Here is a 19,561-nt window from a genome sequence, read left to right as displayed (position 1 = left end):
TAAGATAATTACACAGAAAACAATTACAAATGTTAAATAAGGAGAATCTGAACCCAAATACAGAAAATATTCCTTCATTGAAAAGGCATTCAGGAGCAAATGTCCAAGGAAAATCACCTATCAATTACAGATTCAGTTCATCTTTTTTTCCCCTCTCAAAATTTAGTGTTGGGAGGAGGAGGGGGGGGGGGGGGGTTAGGAATGTCAAACTATCTTTCGTCGTATTGCAATAAAAAGCACACAACTGACTACTCTTTATTGTTAAGACAGTTTTGTGACTCAATAGCGTTCACAATCCCCATTACTCACATACCTTTACAATCATATCAGTCAATAATAAAGAATATATTGCATCAAAGGGATAAGATTTTACATCAAGCAGAAGTGAGTTCCTGGTACAGTGACATGTTTTTCATCAAAGCTAGAAAGAAGTGAAATAGCAGTTAAATTTGAAATGGCCTTCTACAGAGGTTTTCACATAGTTGAAAATTTAAGTTGGTATCTAAAGTGGATGAGCTGTAGTCCTCATTCCATTAACACTAACTTCGGAGTCTTAATATAAAAGATAAGTTGCAATATTACACTTCACAACAATACTGCACTTCTCTTTTGTGAAGTACTGTGCACTCATTCTTTAACACAGTCAGTTAACTTGCAAGGTCCATGCCCTGACAGAAAGCTCACCAGCTCCTGTGCATTTGTTTACAATCAGACAGTTTGAACTGACATAAAAATGATGCACATTTCTGACATTCAGCTTACAGCTCAATAGGAACTTATTCTCTCTACTTCTGTTACATTAAATATATATGAATAACCACACAGTAAGATATGTTTATTAATGTTTTTTACAATATCTGCTGCTGCCCAAGTCACTTAAGCAAAATTACTTTAAAATGCTGGTCAAAGAAATATTCATATTCCTTTATACTCAGGTATTTCTGTGTAACTGACCACACAACTCAAAAAAGAAAAATATAAGGCAACACTTCCTAAGGCACTCGTGGACAACCTGGGCTGCATAGGGATTTTCTTAAAACTGTTAGAGGCAAGATTTATGAACTCCTTCCTGTTTGGCTGAGCACATTTTGCTTTAGTTGTAGCAATCTGTATGAATTACAGAACCCATTTTATATTAAATAAATCAGTACTGCTGTCACTGACTGTTCTGCAACTAGTTGAATTAAAACAGATCAATCTGAAAAATAATTTTAGAACATAATTTTTGGTTTCCATATTTTGTTTCATTAAGCATGTTATAGTATAGCAGCAAAATTTAAAAAAAGGAACTGTCAGGTTCAGTTAACAGAGATAAATACAGATTTCACACAGTCAGAATTTTTCTTCAACTAGACCCCCATATCCTAATGCAACCTCAGACACAGATCCTCACAATTGTCTTTTTCATGTATCAAGATCCAAACTATTGTGTATCCAATTAGGTTTTGCTAAAAAAAAAGGGTTCAAATGGCTCTGAGCACTATGGGACTTAACATCTATGGTCATCAGTCCCCTAGAACTTAGAACTACTTAAACCTAACTAACCTAAGGACAGCACACAACACCCAGCCATCACGAAGCAGAGAAAATCCCTGACCCCCCCCCCCGGGAATCGAACCCGGGAACCCGGGCGTGGGAAGCGAGAACGCTACCGCACGACCACGAGATGCGGGCTAGGTTTTGCTCATTGGAAGTGGAATAGGGGTGTAAAAAAGGGAAATAAGAAAATAACACACAAAACTACAGTATACTGAATGTGGACTCATTTGCTTTTATCAATGATAAAATGAGACACTCTTTCTTCATTTCTAAATAACTACTAAACTTTATCAGATATTGCAAGTCTACAGCAGGTAAGAGTGGGCCTGATCCATAGCAGGATCTTAATTGTGTGTTCTCAACTAATAAATGGAAGATAATAAGTCTTTAAAATGTGGAGACATAAAATCGTCCAAACAACTATCTGCCAAAGAATCAAATTGTGTGAGACAGTGCATAAGGCAACATTAAATTTTCTGAAAGACTCAACTAAAGAAAATAAATGGCGACTGGATTTCTAGAAAAGCTTTCTAATCAAATAGATCTTCGCTAAGCAACAGCCTCAAGGAAGTGAAAATACTTGTATATTATGTTCATTGTTAGAAATGTAAATCAGAAATTGTTGAGTGAGAAATCGGTATGGTTTTAGAACATCCTTGTTGCATCACTAGTGATTATTATGATTACTTGGCATAGGTAATGAGCAAAATTAATTACAATATTTCAATACTGTCTACTCATCTCTTGTATTATAAAATAATCTCATATTATAAAATCTACTGTGTCAAAGTAATGTCATCATTTTCAGTATTATTTAAATATTAATACTCTTTTTCTTGAATCAAGGGTTATAAGTACCTCTGGGCTTCAGAAGGCAACTGTTTCAACATTATGGAACATACATAAAAATGACACAGACCAATGGATAGGGTATCTCTCCAAGTTTCAGTTCATAATGTATGACAGAGAACTGTTATAGAACAGAGTGCACCAATAGGGTGCAGGCTTGTCAGAACATGTAGACAGATATCCACTTTATATTGTTGCATCAAACTAGTTCAGACTTGCAGACAGGCAACTCACTGAACAGATTTCAAGAGCAGGTAGTTGTTGTCACACATGCATGTAGGTATTGATGTTTGTTGCATTATAAGTGGTGCATATAGTGAGCACCTATAATATGAGTTAAAAACTTTGAGGACTGCTCTATACATTAATGTATGTGTATTTTATGTATGCCTTGCAGTTTTTGTGTAGTCATCATCTGAAACCCTAGAGTTACTTGTGAATAAGTTAACACTTTGTACTTTATGTAAAACTAGTATGCAGATAGCATCGTTCACATACATGGGAGTCCTAGCTTGATGATAATGATCAGATACTCTCTGAAAGAAGACTGCCGTATCAGAGAGAATGGACACAATGAGACATCGGTAAAAACATCCCAACAGTGAGAACCAAATGTCATACTTATGAAAGGGAAAATTTTACTCTTTAGAGATGAAAACTGAAGAAAAAATGATATCTTTAAGGGATATCAGAGAGAAAAAACTACAGTGGTTCAAAATTTAAAAAGTATGAATATGTTGACATCAGAAATATTTCTCTGAATGAGCCATTTCTCAATGTCTACCTTGGTGTGAAATAGTTATTTTGATGCTCCTCAATATTAATTTTGTCCAAAGTTCATTCCATATCCCTCATCAGAAGATTTCAGTTCCAATTTGATAGAAAGAAATTAAAAACTTGTGTCTCTCTCTGCCAGTAATGTTTCTGTTTCCTTTATCCAATTTTCTTCTGTCCATCTTTACTTATTACAAAGAGATTATGTCATACAAAATGTAACATCAGCAATTAGACAATTATCACATATTACAGTACAGGAGCAATTCCACTGAAATAAAGTATGAGGCACTGAGTGAAAAGTGACTAAAACATTTAAAATATAAGGTTTTTAAATAATGTATCCACAAGGATATAAATCATAGCCATATGTAAATTAATATTTGGAAGTGTTTCTTGAAAAATGTACTACCTAAGCACAGTGATTTAAGATAATAGTTGATAACTGTATGCCATGTGACAAAAGAAACAGGTACTAATGAGTGTATGCTGAACATTTGGTAATAAGAGACCCAGTAAACAACCACACTTTACTTTTAGGAGCATTGTGATACTAATACACATTAAGATAACATCAGAATATAACTGCAACTGAATTTAAGTGAACAGGATATTCATAATAACCCTAAGTATCCAGATACTGTGAACAGTTTTAATGGCTATAACATTTTAACACAAAGGATCAGTACATGTACAGGGTGAGTGAAAACTCATAGAACAATTTTGTCAGCACCACCAGACCCTTTATATTGCCACATCCCATCTTTCTTTCTTTCTTTCTTCCTTCCTTCCTTCCTTCTTTTCTCTCTCTCAATCCTTAAAAACGAGTAAATATGGACTGTATTTGTGGATCACACCTGGAAACTTAATTAATGCAGGAAATATATAAATAACTGAAGTTCAGCATCATTATATTTGAGTTTTTTGGCAATAACATCATTAACAACTATATTTTTTAAAAATATCTGCTTTTGCAGCACAACTGAAAAACAGCTCTTTGACAATATTAACATTTTTTTAAAAAAAATCTGAAATAGTAGTGTTTTTTCTTTGTTCCTATGATGTTTAAAAGAGTGCTAAATTTATAACATTGTCAAAGAGTATCTCTCTGTATCTTAGTACATCTCTTAAAAATGTATAAAATCATCTTTAATATCACTTTCAGTTCATACAATCACAGGCACGGAATTAAATGGGCAGTGACATCAGGTCATTCAGAGATATCTTAGTATCTCAAAAACATTTGAATCATTTATTTGTATTATAATGTCCCTCAAGTTCAAATATTATATATTACAGCCTGTTCACAGAACTGAGCATACAAATTAACAAATCTGTACACTTTGTTATAAAATAACAAATATTGTTTGAAAATGTAAGAATTCATTATAAATCCTTCAAAATCACTAACATGACATAACATAAATAACTTCTTTGCTCCATATGTATTCACATATCCAGACCATAGGTGTTCTGCCTCTGAAAATATTAATTCACACCCAAGATCTCAACTAGGCAATTCATTTTGATGGGAATGAATACGCAGAACACCAATTTAAAAAATGTTTTCTGTATTACAGTTACTGTAATTGAAACCCAAAGGCCTGGAAGATAGTTCACATCGTGAACAGAGACCTCCTCTTACACATTTCTGCAGCCACTGTGAAAGCATCACAAGTGCGTTCTATAATCATCGAGGCAGTAATAAAAGACTCAATTATAAAATTTGTGCTTTGTCAAAACAGTAATTCATTGGCAAAAATGTACCATAAATCTGTTTTATTTTCACTTTAAAGTGCACTTTAATACTGAAGCTCAGCAGTTCTGAACCAGTTCACAGCTTTAAAATTTAGTCACCGAACCGTGTGCACGCTTTCTTCCACTTGCACTGCGTACACCACAGTTCTCGATGTTCCATCCCGTACACTTTTCGACACTTCTTTGTTTCTCCTCGCATTTTGCGTGTGGGGCTCCCTGATAATAATTTGCTTGTAGTTGATGTGGGAAAACTGGACTCCGAACGAGGGCTCAGTTTCAGGTGTTTCAGAGGTGAATTCTGAAAGTGAATAAAAACAGACATTTTAAAAACTAGGCAAAAAATAAGTAAGTAAGCTGCATATTTGACTACTAGCATAAATGAGAGTTACTTATAATTTGAATGCTACCAATAAAATAAAAATCTGACATCACAAGAAATCTGAACACAGTTTTAAAACAGACCTTCTCGTGTTTATTTGCCTGTACAATTACTGAAAAATTAAAGACTAGTAAAAATGTTGGTAAAACCTGATTTGATCTCACATATCCTGTACCTGCTGTAGCTAGAAGACCTTTATCAAGCTATTATGTCATCTTAACCCAAGGAAAGGAAAGTTAGGTATTGCATTTTCAGCTTCGGATCACACAAATGGTGTTATAACCTGTGCTGGCTTCTTAGCAAATCATCATCAGTTTATCTGCTTCAGAATAAATAAAAAAAGGAGGGATAGTGGAGTATTAGCAACCTAAATAACAAAATAAAAATAACATCTATACACGACTACACACATTTGAATACATTACATGGTAACTTTTCAAAGTGCAACTGGACAGGCCCAGGGAGGAGCACACATTGTAAACATATCTGCATTCTGATTACTGGAACTGAAGGCTGCAGTTAATAGTCTTAAGTTGGCAACTCTTTAAATTGAAAGAATAAGATTAAAAATATACACAATATAACACTGATTGTGTGATTGCTTCTAGCAGATTTGAGAAGCGTGTATCTCTCGATTTTATATTTCATATTTTTAATCTTATATTTGTGATACCAAATCAGAATACAAATACATTTACATTGCAAGCAGCTCACCTGGCCTGTTCAATTTTACTTTGACAAGTTATTATGTAGCATCTCTCTCTCTCTCTCTCTCTCTCTCTCTCTCTCTCTCTCTCTCTCTGTGTGTGTGTGTGTGTGTGTGTGTGTGTGTGTAGAGAAGTTAGTTTGATTCTGTAACTTAATTTCCTAGAATTTTATTAACTTCTTTTCATTTTAAACAGATTAGTTGATTACTTATGAAGATGCCAAAACTGTTTATGATGCCATTGGACTGTCCTGGAGGGAGGGGGGGGGGGGCAAGGAGGAGGAGGAGGAGGAGGAGGAGGAGAAGAAGAAGAAGAAGAAGAAGAAAAGACAGCCACTGTGTGTGTACTACTAGTCTATAAGTAGTCTATAAGTAACATATTCCATTCATCTGTTTATTGTGTTTCAGGGTTGTTTTTCTGAGGTCAAGTTGGGAATTGTGTGTGGCATTCACCTAAATGGGTGCCTGAAACTGACTAAAATCTTACTCATACTGGTCAGTATGATAGAAAAAGCAGGCATTAATGTAGTGCATTAATTCAACCCAGGTGTAGTTCACACTACCTTACAAGAATGCGTTCTGTATCTTACACTGTATGAATATGTTTAATTTCATCTTGTCTTTTTCTCAGTTAATGTGAGAAAAATATTGATTTCTCACATATTATTTTTGTAGGGTTTGTCGATTTCAGTTAGCTTGCACGAATTTTAAAAATGTATTAACAGAAATTTTTTAGCACGTATTATGATGCTACGATCAACTATGAGACAATATGTAATATATACTTTTGTGATTTAATAAATTACCGGTGAGGATGATGCTGATGAAGAATAGTTGCCGGCAGGAATGTTGATGGGTCCTGCTTTGTGGTAACCATTCTTCAACTGTTTTTGGTACTCTGGGTCTGTAAAAGAGTTTCATCACTAAAGCAATGCAACAAATACAATACAATATTGTTTGTAATTTCTTGAATACTTTTGTTTTGTTGTTTCAGAAAAATCAGTAAGAACTAAAAGTATACAAAATAGCACTTTTATGTGTAGTTACATATAGTGCAATGTGAGTTTAGGTGCTGAACACACTAATTTTCTCTATATCTCAACTATGTTTTCATTTGATGTAAATAATGCACCAAATAATGTTTAATTTGGTTTGTAGATTACTAAACCTTTTCCCCCCAAAAATATCAGTTAAAATACGCAAGATATATGCTGATGGCAAACAGTTACATAATCAGCATTAAATAAAAAATACTAACAATAAAACTATCTTTACACTTTTCTGTCCATAACATACCCGCAAATACTAAGTGTATTTCATTACTGTACATTTGTTAATGTAATTTATAAAATCTTAGTTTGATTTCTGTGACTCAATCTGATAAGGTGATCATCTGTTAACTGATATGAAAACAAGATTGTTCATCACTTACGAGAGACATGGGAGGAGGGCTTCATTAGTATTATAACATTTCAGTTTCCTCTCACACCTTTCATTTGAAATGTCACAGTAATGCAACTTATAGGTTTAGAATCAACTACTAATCTTTTCGAACTGATTCATTCACCCAGTCATTCTTTCATTCGTGCTGTCACTGTTACAGGTAACTTCCATGTCACAAACAAGACGCATCATATGACTATAAGTGAAATTACATTAATCTTTACTCTGTTTCTTCTCCCCCTGCCCCACTTGATAATTCTGCTCTATGTATATGCAGCAGTGCCATTCTGGAGTAATTCTGCATGCATGTAAATTATTTTTCAGTTTCCATCATTGAAGATGATTTTCTTCAAAGTCCTACCCAGTATCTCAGTTGGGAGAAGAGGAGGAGGGTGGGAATGAGACAACTTGGTTTCACAGCGAAAGATGAAATATTTTTGAAAATTCATGAGAAACGACTGCTGCAAGTCAGTATCAACTATGTGTTTGGTTTTTTCTAACTGATACAAAATTTATACGTTTGCCTTTACTGCAGGGTAGGATTGGAGTTCAGTTAGTAAAGATATGTTTTCCCCTCCTCCTCCTCCTTTCTTGTATGTGAGGGTCGTAGCCCCTCCTGAGCATTTGCTGGATATGCCCTTGGTATTTCTGCCTTTGATCTGCAGCATTTCTGCCCCTCTCCGAACTACAAAACATAATAGTCTATCCTTACACCAAACCTGCTTGCAATACATTGTCAGATGAATAATTTTTGTGAATGCTACATGTGCAAGAGCTGTTCAATGCATAAATTCAACACATCCTATTCCAGTCATGCCATTGCTATATACCAATCTATCAAAGACAGTCCATATTGTGAAAGAAGCCAAATCATGTAGTAAAATTTGCATAAATTTTTATGTAACAACCAACCAAACTGTGAGCAAGGGCAAGATTGAGCATCCAGTTGCAGAGTATGCTGTAAAGTATTATACCACCTACTCTGAATTACACTAGTGAAAACTGTCCCTCTGAAACATTCTTCTGTCCCATAATTCTCTTTATATTAATCTCTACTAGTCTCTGTCCTATACCTTCATTTACCCTAACTACTGCCACTACTAGCTTCTTTCTTCTCCCCACCTCACTACGTCCCCCCCCCCCCCCCCCCCCCCACACACACACACACACATACTTGTTATGTGTTAATTAGTCATACGAAACAATATGCATATGCATTCCGCCTGGTCAGTAAATATCTGCTAGGTTAACATAATTGCTCTAGAGCAAAATACAATACAGCTTCATACCTTCATAGGGTGGACGTGCCATGTCACGGTGTGACAGTGTAGGTGGTGATGATGCATGTAGCCCAATCTCTACCTCTGTGTAGTAAAATTCTTCCTCATGATCCCAGTCTTTGCCATTCTCTGGTCCATTTTGTCGTCTGCCAAAGGTAGAAAAGATGTTTAAAAGAAAATATATTTCAAAAGCTGCATTACTTAGAAGAAACTACTGTCTACAATGAATAACTAATACCCTAGCAGCATCTGAGTAGTGCTGCTGCATGGAGTAGTAGACGGTACAGGCAAGGGAGGCACATGAGACAAGGTTAAGTCAGGAAATGAAGGTGTGGTGAACAAAGGTATTACTGTTTTTTAGTGTCCCTGTTAATGCATATCTCTACACAGAATGTTGCACAAGACTAATTTGGGATTACTCTGTCGAATGGTCACTTAAAATTCTTCTTTAACCTTCATTGTGTTTGTAGTAACTGAAACAAAACAATATTTTCAGTTGACAGTGAACTTTGCATGAAAGGTGTAATGAGCAGTATTTGATTGGGCTAACTCAGTCTACACATTGCCAAAACAAAATTGAAAGTAAGTGCTGAAACACCAGCAGTAGTCCCTTTCAGATTATCCACTGGTCGAAGCAATAGTCATTTCATCACTACATTACATATGAGGTCTTAGCAACATCTTTATCAATATTTGAAAGTACTCTCCTGTAATTAATAGGAGAATAAGTGGAGTAATGATTTTAGCAATGAATGAGATTAAAGCTCTGTTCTATAAATCATTCTTTTCCCATTTGTCAGCTTCAATAGACGTGTTTTAGCTTCTCAACCATACTTCAGTTTCCATCAACTTTAATATTGAAAATATCAGTGCCATTTAATATACTCACTGGCTTAGACTTTATAGTGGTTTACAGAATACAGATAAAGGTTTAGTTGGGAATGTGAATAAAAACTTATGTTTTGTGATATTAGAGTGTTTACTTCAATAGCTTAAATATATGTTTTGATCAACAAGAAATTTGAATCCATAATAAACTCACAAATAATAAAAATGTGTCATACATAGACGTATAAAAATATTGTCTTTATTATTTCTTTCTTGTCTCAGACGTTATGTCTGGTTAAAAATGGAAGGTGACGTGGACCTTGATCAAGCGTGACTTCCTTTTAACTGTACGGTATATGTTACATTGCATTTAGGAACTTTCGGGTAATTGAACAAGTGTCAATAATTACAGATTTCAATATAATGGAAGGAAACATTCCAATATATAATTACAGATTTCTGTAGTTGTATATATAAGTTTGGATGTAGCTGCATTGCATTGATGTACTGGTGGATATTGTGTGGTATGACTCCTGTAGTTGATAGTATAATTGGTATAATGTCAACTTTATCCTGATGCCACATGTCCTTGACTTCCTCAGCCAGTTGGATGTATTTTTCAATTTTTTCTCCTGTTTTCTTTTGTATATTTGTTGTATTGGGTATGGATATTTCGATTAGTTGTGTTAATTTCTTCTTTTTACTGGTGAGTATGATGTCAGGTTTGTTATGTGTTGTTGTTTTATCTGTTATAATGGTTCTGTTCCAGTATAATTTGTATTCATCATTCTCCAGTACATTTTGTGGTGCATACTTGTATGTGGGAACATGTTGTTTTATAAGTTTATGTTGTAAGGCAAGCTGTTGATGTACTATTTTTGCTACATTGTCATGTCTTCTGGGGTATTCTGTATTTGCTAGTATTGTACATCCACTCGTGATGTGATCTACTGTTTCTATTTGTTGTTTGCAAAGTCTGCATTTATCTGTTGTGGTATTGGGATCTTTAATAATATGCTTGCTGTAATATCTGGTGTTTATTGTTTGATCCTGTATTGCAATCATGAATCCTTCTGTCTCACTGTATATATTGCCTTTTCTTAGCCATGTGTTGGATGCGTCTTGATCGATGTGTGGCTGTGTTAGATGATACGGGTGCTTGCCATGTAGTGTTTTCTTTTTCCAATTTACTTTTTTCGTATCTGTTGATGTTATGTGATCTAAAGGGTTGTAGAAGTGGTTATGAAATTGCAGTGGTGTAGCAGATGTATTTATATGGGTGATTGCTTTGTGTATTTTGCTAGTTTCTGCTCGTTCTACAAAGAATTTTCTTAAATTGTCTACCTGTCCATAATGTAGGTTTTTTATGTTGATAAATCCCCTTCCTCCTTCCTTTCTGCTTAATGTGAATCTTTCAGTTGCTGAATGTATGTGATGTATTCTATATTTGTGGCATTGTGATCGTGTAAGTGTATAGAGTGCTTCTAGTTCTGTGTTGCTCCATTTCACTACTCCAAATGAATAGGTCAATATTGGTATAGCATGAGTATTTATAGCTTTTGTCTTGTTTCTTGCTGTCAATTCTGCTTTCAGTATTTTTGTTAGTCTTTGTCTATATTTTTCTTTTAGTTCTTCTTTAATATGTGTATTATCTATTCCTATTTTTTGTCTGTATCCTAGATATTTATAGGCATCTGTTTTTTCCATCGCTTCTATGCAGTCGCTGTGGTTATCCAATATGTAATCTTCTTGTTTAGTGTGTTTTCCCTTGACTATGCTATTTTTGTTACATTTGTCTGTTCCAAAAGCCATATTCATATCATTGCTGAATACTTCTGTTATCTTTAGTAATTGGTTGAGTTGTTGATTTGTTGCTGCCAGTAGTTTTAGATCATCCATGTATAGCAAATGTGTGATTTTGTGTTGGTATGTTCCAGTAATATTGTATCCATAATTTTAGCATGTTGGATAGTGGGTTCAGAGCAAGGCAGAACCAGAAAGGACTTAATGAGTCTCCTTGGTATATTCCACGCTTAATCTGTATTGGCTGTGATGTGATATTATTTGAATTTGTTTGTATATTAAGTGTGGTTTTCCAATATTTCATTACTATGTTTAGGAACTGTATCAATTTAGGATCTACTTTGTATATTTCCAATATTTGCAGTAACCATGAGTGGGGTACACTATAAAAAGCTTTTTGGTAATCAATGTATGCGTAGTGTAGTGACCTTTGTTTAGTTTTAGCTTGATATGTCACCTCTGCATCTATTATCAGTTGCTCTTTACATCCTCGTGCTCCTTTGCAACAGGCTTTTTGTTCTTCATTTATAATTTTGTTCTGTGTTGTTTGTGTCATTAATTTCTGTGTAATGACTGAAGTTAATATTTTGTTTATTGTTGGTAGGCATGTTATGGGGCGATATTTAGCTGGGTTTGTTGTGTCTGCTTGATCTTTAGGTTTCAGATAAGTTATTCCATGTGTAAGTGTATCAGGGAATGTGTATGGGTCTGCAATGTAACTGTTAAATAATTTAGTTAGATGTGAATGTGTTGAGGTGAACTTCTTTAGCCAGAAATTTGCTATTTTATCATTTCCAGGGGCTTTCCAATTGTGAGTAGAATTAATTGCTTGGGTGACTTCATGTTGCAAAATTATCACTTCAGGCATTTGTGGTATCATCTTGTATGTGTCTGTTTCTGCTTGTATCCACCGTGCATGTCTCTTATGTTGTACTGAGTTTGACCATATATTGCTCCAGAAGTGTTCCATGTCTGTTATGCTTGGTGGATTGTCTATTTTAATGTGCGTGTTATCTATTGTCTGGTAAAATTTCTTTTGGTTTGTGTTGAATGTTTGGTTTTGTTTCCCTCTATTTTCACTTTTTTTGTATCTTCTAAGTCATTTGGCCAATGCTTGTAATTTCTGCTTCTTTTCATCTAATTGCTCTATCGCTTCTTGTTGTGAGATTTTACCTAACCTTTTTCGTTTTTTTTCTGACATTTCATTTCTTATAAATTGTGTTAGCTGTCCGATGTCTTTTCTCAGTTTTCTACTCTGATCTGTAGCCTGTGTTGCCATGCTGGTTTTGTGGGTTTCTTCTGTGTGTTGGTTGGTTCTGATCTCTGCCTAGTGTGTATATTTAGTGTAGTGAGTGCTCCTATATAAACCAGTAGTTGCAACTCTTCCATAGTTGTGTTTTCATTTATTTTGTTGTGTATGATTGTGTTGATAGTTTTTATTGTTGTTTCGACTTGTGGGTTATTTGGCGGTCTGTGCAAGAATGGTCTAATGTCTGTATTTGTGTCTTTGTATTCTATATATGTCAGCTGAAATTTCTCTTCTATATCTAACATGTGTGTCACTTCGTGTTCTATTTGTGCTTGTTCTGGTGGCTGTCTTAAGATTTCATTTTCCTCTGACTGTTTAATTGATGCGTGTTGTTCTTTGTTTGTTTGCTCTGGGATGTTTGAGTCCATTACTGTATTTTCTTCTTCTTCTGATTGCACATTATTTTGTTCCAGTATTTGTTGTACTTGTTGTTTGATGTTTTCTAATTCTGACTGGGGTATCCTGTTATTTTTTATTATTACACGGATCTAATCAGCTAGTCGTTGTTCTGTTAAAAATTTTAATTCTGGGTATCTGGTAATAAATGTTGTGTATACTTGTGATCTGTATCCAGTTGTGTTGGTTCCTAGGTTTGTTGCTTGGTAATAACAGAACATGAGGTGTCGATTAACTTCATCTGACCATCTCATCCTCTGTCTTTGTTTTCCTTCTAGGGTGGTTGCAGGAAGCATATCCTGCAAAACATCTCTATTTGGATTTGAATCATTTTCCAGTTGTCTAGCAGTGTCGTTACCATTGTGGGCGGGCCTAGGGTTCAAGCGTCGTCCCCGACCATGACGGCGCTTGTCCGAGGCTTCTTTAGTTCTGTCCTGAACAAACTAATCACACTAAAAGGGGGGTTAGCCCTATTAGTGGTTTGTTCTTTTCGTCGCCTTTTACGACTGGCAGAACATACCGGAGGCCTATTCTTTTCCCGGGCCTCCACGGGAATTATTATTATTATTATTATTGTTATTGTTATTATTATTTAACTACAGAGCTGTGCCATTATATGCGAGAGTACCGCAATGATTTTCTTGCTTAAGTTTTTGTAATATTTGTTTCAATCTCCTTAACTTTTGAAATCAGTCAATACATATGTCCAGTTGGTGTAATACTATGTATGTTCTTTTATGTTAAAGCAGTGGACTTATCAAATGTGTTCCTCTGTATTTTATATAGTTCAACAGATTTGAAAACAGTATGAAAGTTGAAAATTTAAAAATTCCGTAACTGGTTCTAAATGTGCTCTGCGAAAAGTTACACAGACTTATGTCTTGTGGACCTAATTTGTAGGCAAACATATGAACTCAAATGATTATACCATATGACATATTGGATGGGCCTGGAAAAAGATCATCAAACATTTGATACATTTTAATTGGTAAATGTGACAATATTTTAAATACCTATTAAAAATAAACAAATATATCATAACAAAATAATAAGCAACCAGTTGCATAAAAGAAATTTAATTTCTTTACTGGTTGTGGACACTTGGTGCCCTTCTTCAGAAGGTTACGCATATCGCTTCTGTGAGTGTCAATAATAAAGTGCATACAGCACAATGCCGTGGTCCTAAAATACGAGCTCTTAGATGACTACATATAGTTCACAGTGTCTGTTTTGTGCAGACTCTGTGAACTACATGTAACTCAGCACCATGTGCCAAGAGCAACCTACTTCACATTAAAAATTTACATGTAAGCTCAGGTGCAGAACATTTCAGTTTCCAGACAGTCCCTGCAGATAGGAGAGATCATACAATAAGTTTCGTTTGGTCTTATGTTTTCATTAGCAAATCTACTTGAATTTGTGTGTACTCTATGAAATGTTCAGAAGTTACGAATGTAGTTTGGTCTGAGCATGACATCACTTTGTTTTCATATGAGCTGTGACATTTTATAAATCATCAGAGCACTAAAAAATGTCTCAGTCTAGTGGTTCAATGTCTTCTCTTTACTATTTGTAGGATGTAATAAGCATATCTAACTAGTGTACGATTTGTTGTAAGCAACCGTATGATAGTTCAAATAGCATGCCTGATGTATTCAGTTAACAAGAAGTCACATCTGGAACAGAACAACTTACCCAAGGTGTGCTTTTCGGACATGGGATTCAATGGCAGCACAGGTTGTGGTCATGGCCAGGCAGCCAGGCCAGGTGCAGTGGTACACTGTTGTCCGGATTGCCTGCAACAAAAATATCCTGTCAGTTCATAAATAGGGTTAAATTACCACACTGATAAAATTCTCTCGAGTGTAATATACAAGTAAATATGGTCCAAGCTGATTACTTTGGCACTCATTAAAAAATAAATAAAAATTCTAGAACACATACTAGACACCCAAAAGTACAAAGGTGATAGAATTTAATGATCATTAAATTCAAAACGGATCACATTTGTATGTCTATAAATTTATGTTCCTAAATAGCAGCTACATATGTGTGTGTGTGTGTGTGTGTGTGTGTGTGTGTGTGTGTGTGTGTGAGAGAGAGAGAGAGAGAGAGAGAGAGAGAGAGAGAGAGAGAGAGACCATTAAAGAGTTGTGCAAATTGGTCACAAATTAATATACAGGGGACAAGTTGATACTAGGCATACATTACTTGCAAATCCCATTCCATGTAATCTTTTCGATAGTAGCTATGCCTCACAGACAGATGTGTGAATAATATACACAGATGTCAGCATTTGAGAGAGGACATGTTGTTGGGCTCAAAGAAGTCAGCTGGAGTGCTTGGCGAATTTCTTGATGTTTGAATAGAAGCGACCCCACTATTTGATGATGTTGGCAGGAATGGATGAACCACTGTAGAATGTAGTGTCTAGAAGAGAGCGGTCGAACTAGAGACGACAGAACATGAAGATCGAGCAATCATCAGAGAGGCACTCAGAGCCCCGGATTCATCATTACCATCAATCTGATGTGTGACAGGTGCTACAGTAATCACAAGGATCGTTAATAGATGGCTGACAGGAAGGGGACGGAGCTCACAGTGCCCCTCATGCCCATTACCACTGACCTCTGTACACCAACAAGAACATTTGGCCGGAAATCTCATTGACTGAGTAGAATTGTTTTCAGTGATGTGTCCCGCTTTGAACTGAGTCCCGATGACCAATGAAGATGTGTCTGAAGACATCCTGAACACTGGAGGGATACTCTGACTGTCGTCTGCCATATGGCCAGACAACCAGGAGTGATGGCCTGGGGTGCTATTTCATTTCATAGTAGGACCCCTTTTGTTGTCATCTGCAACACCCTTACAGCACAAAGGTATGTCAACAATATTCAACACTCCATATCGTTGCCCTCTGCGGCAAGCTGTGGGATTACATTTCAGCCAGGTAATGCCTGCCTGCACACAGCAAGAGTTTCTACTGCTTGCCTTCGTGCTTGACAAATTCTACCGTGGCCAGCCTGGTTCCTGGATATCTCCCCAATTGAGAGAGTTTGGAGCATTATGGTCAGGTTCATCCAAACAGTTTGAGTTTTGATGATCTAAAGCACCAATTGGACAGTATTTGGCATGATATCCCTCAGGAGGACTCCAACCACTATCAATCAATTCGAAGCCAAACAAGTGCTTGCATAAGGGCCATAGGTGGACCAATAACTTGTTGAGTTGCTCAATTTGTGAATCCCTTTCTATTAAATAAAGCATTTAATTTTTCTGAAAGTGTCATTTGTTAGTCTGTACATATACATCACATCTACCAATTTCTGCATTCTTCAGAGAGTATTTCTCAACACAGCCCAGATCAACATCAATCTCAAGCAGCTTCACCATCGATTTTAGCTTCGCCATCAATGTAACAATTTATGTACCAGTAGGTTCTGAATTTTGAGGATAAAAAGCTCAGGTGCATAATTCCAGTTAATCTTGCATAAACTTATTAAAGCTGTTTCTAAATGTTTTACAATGTTCAAGATACTTCCTGACGATGGTCTGTAAACTGTCAATACAATGACTCTTCACATTCAGTATTTCCATGTGATGTTCTGATATGCACAATACGTTTACTGAAATTTCATCTGCCTTTCATTTTCCTGAATGGATATGAGAAATTCATCTTTTTTTTTATTTATAAGGCTTTTGATGGAAATCTTTGAATGTATTTTAATATGCTGGGCTTTGTCCAGCCTGCAGTACTTTGTTATACCAGTTGCTGTATCAACTGTGACTACATTTATTCTGGACCTCTGTCTTTCGACTGGATTTACTCCTTTTTTTTAAAAAAAAAAAAAAAAAAAAAAAAAAACAACAGGCCTACTAAACACACTGAAAACCACTGGGTTATGAAGGAAACTGCAGTCTTCAGATGCAAACCATTCCATGTATGATGCAAGCATGTGAGGGGCGGTGCTGAATCACACCTACGTGTGAACATCCCTCCCCCCCCCCCCCCCTTCCGAGCAGTTTTGCAGGCTGTGCATTAACAATTTTCACAGAAAACTTCATCCAAGGCTGATCATATTGCTCAAAGAGTGACACAATCTTCATACTAGTGTAAGAAACATTCTCAGAAATGTGACTGGTGTCATCCTCAATGATATAACTGAGATTACAGTTCAAACTGTTACCTGCATCCCCTTCTATTATTGTATTTTCGATAAAGTTCTGGGGGCCAAACCACACAAACCCTGGGTTCGGTGTGGGGCAGCAGTGGGGTGAGTGGGCTACTGTAGCCTGTTGTGTACCACTGAGAGCTATGGCGGGGACAAAGCCTCTCCATCGTTTCTAGGTCCCCAGTTCAATACGATACAATACAATACAATACAGGGTCTCCTACTGTTAGCCAATAAACAGATTGTAATAATACTTAGAAAGTGTATTTTTTGTACAGACACACACTTTTTTAAATGGAATAATTCCAGTTGGCATTAACAAACTAAAAGCAGGGTAAATTAGAATGTCAGTGGTGTTTGGTGAAGGATTCTAGTTGAGGCGTTTACAAGGTATCATATTTTGAAAAGTTTCCACATCGATACTTGGGTGTGCCATTCAAGTAGTTGTTAGGTATGATGTTGTTATGTTTGCTTAAAGTGTGCTTGTATGCTTGTATGGCCCTTGAATGGATTGTGATTTGCTAGTCAGTTAGTCTATCACAGTCCAACCGTTAGGTCGCAAATAAATGATGTGATTTACCAACACAGAGAAAGTCAACATGCTCATGGCATATACAGTGTAGGAAGAATACAGTACATTCTTGTATGGTCTATGCAGCAAGATATTCCAACAGACGCCAACCATCTCGGCAATTATTTATCAAAGTCGTAGTGTGACACCTAGACAACATAACAGAAGGAAACAAGTGAAGATGGAAGAGGGAGAAATTAATTTTATTGCTGCTGTTGCAACTGATCCTCACGTTAGCCCCCACACAATCGCCCGAGGAAGTGGCACGAGTCAGACAAATGTCCTACGAATAGGTTCTATCCCTATCACATCTCTCTCCATCAAGAACTGCATAGAAAAGATTGTGAGAATCGTGTTAACTTCTGCACATGGGCACTAACACAGTGTGAGAGTTGTGGTTTGGGACTTGCGCTGGCTACCTGTTCGCCAGCACAAAGCGGCTGCGTCACGTGTAGCAGCTGAGAGTCGCTTGCAGCCTGTTGCAGGCTGCGCAGCCCGGGACGCATCGATCGCGCCCTCAGCCCGCTTCATATGGGGGGGGGGGGGGGGGGGGGGAGGGGGGTCACGGCCGCACGCGGCGTCATCGCCAACTGGGTCACATCGCTACCTGCGGAGCTGCCGCGTTGTATTCGGCAATTACTTTGAAGCGCGCTCTAACACCGGCTCCAGGTGGCCTCTTCCTGTAGGCACTCACTTCTTCGGTCCGCGGAAGTGCGTGATACAGCAATTTTATCAGCAGGATCACTCGACAGCCGGGAGATAAACTTCTCGAAACAAGTTTTGTACTACTCATACTACTTGCGTAGTTTACGTTTCTCTCTCTTTTTTCTTTCTTAATCGCGAACCTTTTTCTCAATACTCTTTACAACAGAAAGCCACAACGTAACGTACAGTCACCTGTGTATCGGAGGCAAAATTAAACCTTTAGTCTCAGTTTAGTTTAGTTGTTGACTGCGCTGTTTTTCCAGCCGTGAATAGGGGAACACACACAGCCTCGCTATGGGCTGTCCAGTCTGCTATCATGTCTCGAAAGGCCACTTCAAGTATAGACGGCGCGCTCTCTTGCCACTTTACGACGAGAGGGGTTGTCAGCTTGGGAAGTTAACCGCCGAATTGGCGTACACCACAGCGACGTCACTCGTTCATTCAACCGCTATCGTGAGACAAAAAAACATTGTAGCTCGGTTCCGTCTTGGTCGCCCGCTGTCAACAACGCCAGCTCACCTCTATCTATGCACCTATTGCCAACATCAGTACAGGATGGAAACAATGCCGTCGGCACAGAATGTTTGTATGCACCTTACAAGTTACTTTTCCTTTCAGTGTAGTCATATCATCTGCTGAAGTTCAGGATATTATTTCCATACCCAATGCAGAACATGTACTACGCTGTACGACTGGAAAAAGTCAGGTTCGTGGAGAACAGCTACCTGCGCTTGTAAACAGCGGAAAAGTAGACTCGTCGGATCAGATGACATATTCCCACTAATTGGTAATCCAAGTTTTGTTTTGTTTTATTTTATTTCCTTTACCAATAAAGCCTTGTCTTTGTATACACTTGCTGGTAGTGGCTTAATCACGGATATTTTGCTTTCTGTAGGTCCAGTCGCAATGACACGAATGAACTTTATATAATATTAGGGAATGGAGTCTGTTGTATGGCAGCGGTTTTGCTATCAAAGGTAACAATACTGTTTACTGCCCTCCTGTATTTGTCAGCAAGTTTTTCTTCCAGTATTGTGGATAGCAGA

At 36.9% G+C, this 19,561-nt stretch overlaps 1 protein-coding gene across 2 annotated transcripts in view; it reads right to left on the bottom strand.

Annotated features, from left to right (window-relative positions):
* Positions 1-3,678: 3,678 nt before the first annotated feature.
* LOC126457257 (zinc finger protein 395) overlaps positions 3,679-19,561 on the bottom strand; it is a 528,326-nt gene continuing 512,443 nt past the window's right edge. For both annotated transcript variants that reach the window (XM_050093421.1, XM_050093422.1), the window contains 4 exons: positions 14,760-14,860; positions 8,738-8,874; positions 6,812-6,909; positions 3,679-5,218 (listed from right to left, as the gene is read on the bottom strand). In XM_050093421.1, coding sequence (XP_049949378.1) covers positions 5,012-5,218; positions 6,812-6,909; positions 8,738-8,874; positions 14,760-14,860 — 543 coding nt within the window. In that variant the 3' untranslated portion in view covers positions 3,679-5,011. The remainder of the gene's footprint in view (positions 5,219-6,811; positions 6,910-8,737; positions 8,875-14,759; positions 14,861-19,561) is intronic.

Source organism: Schistocerca serialis, chromosome 2 (genome assembly GCF_023864345.2).
Source record: "Schistocerca serialis cubense isolate TAMUIC-IGC-003099 chromosome 2, iqSchSeri2.2, whole genome shotgun sequence".
In the NCBI taxonomy this organism is placed as follows: Eukaryota; Metazoa; Arthropoda; class Insecta; order Orthoptera; family Acrididae; genus Schistocerca; species Schistocerca serialis.
This window is presented reverse-complemented; position numbering and strand designations above follow the sequence as displayed.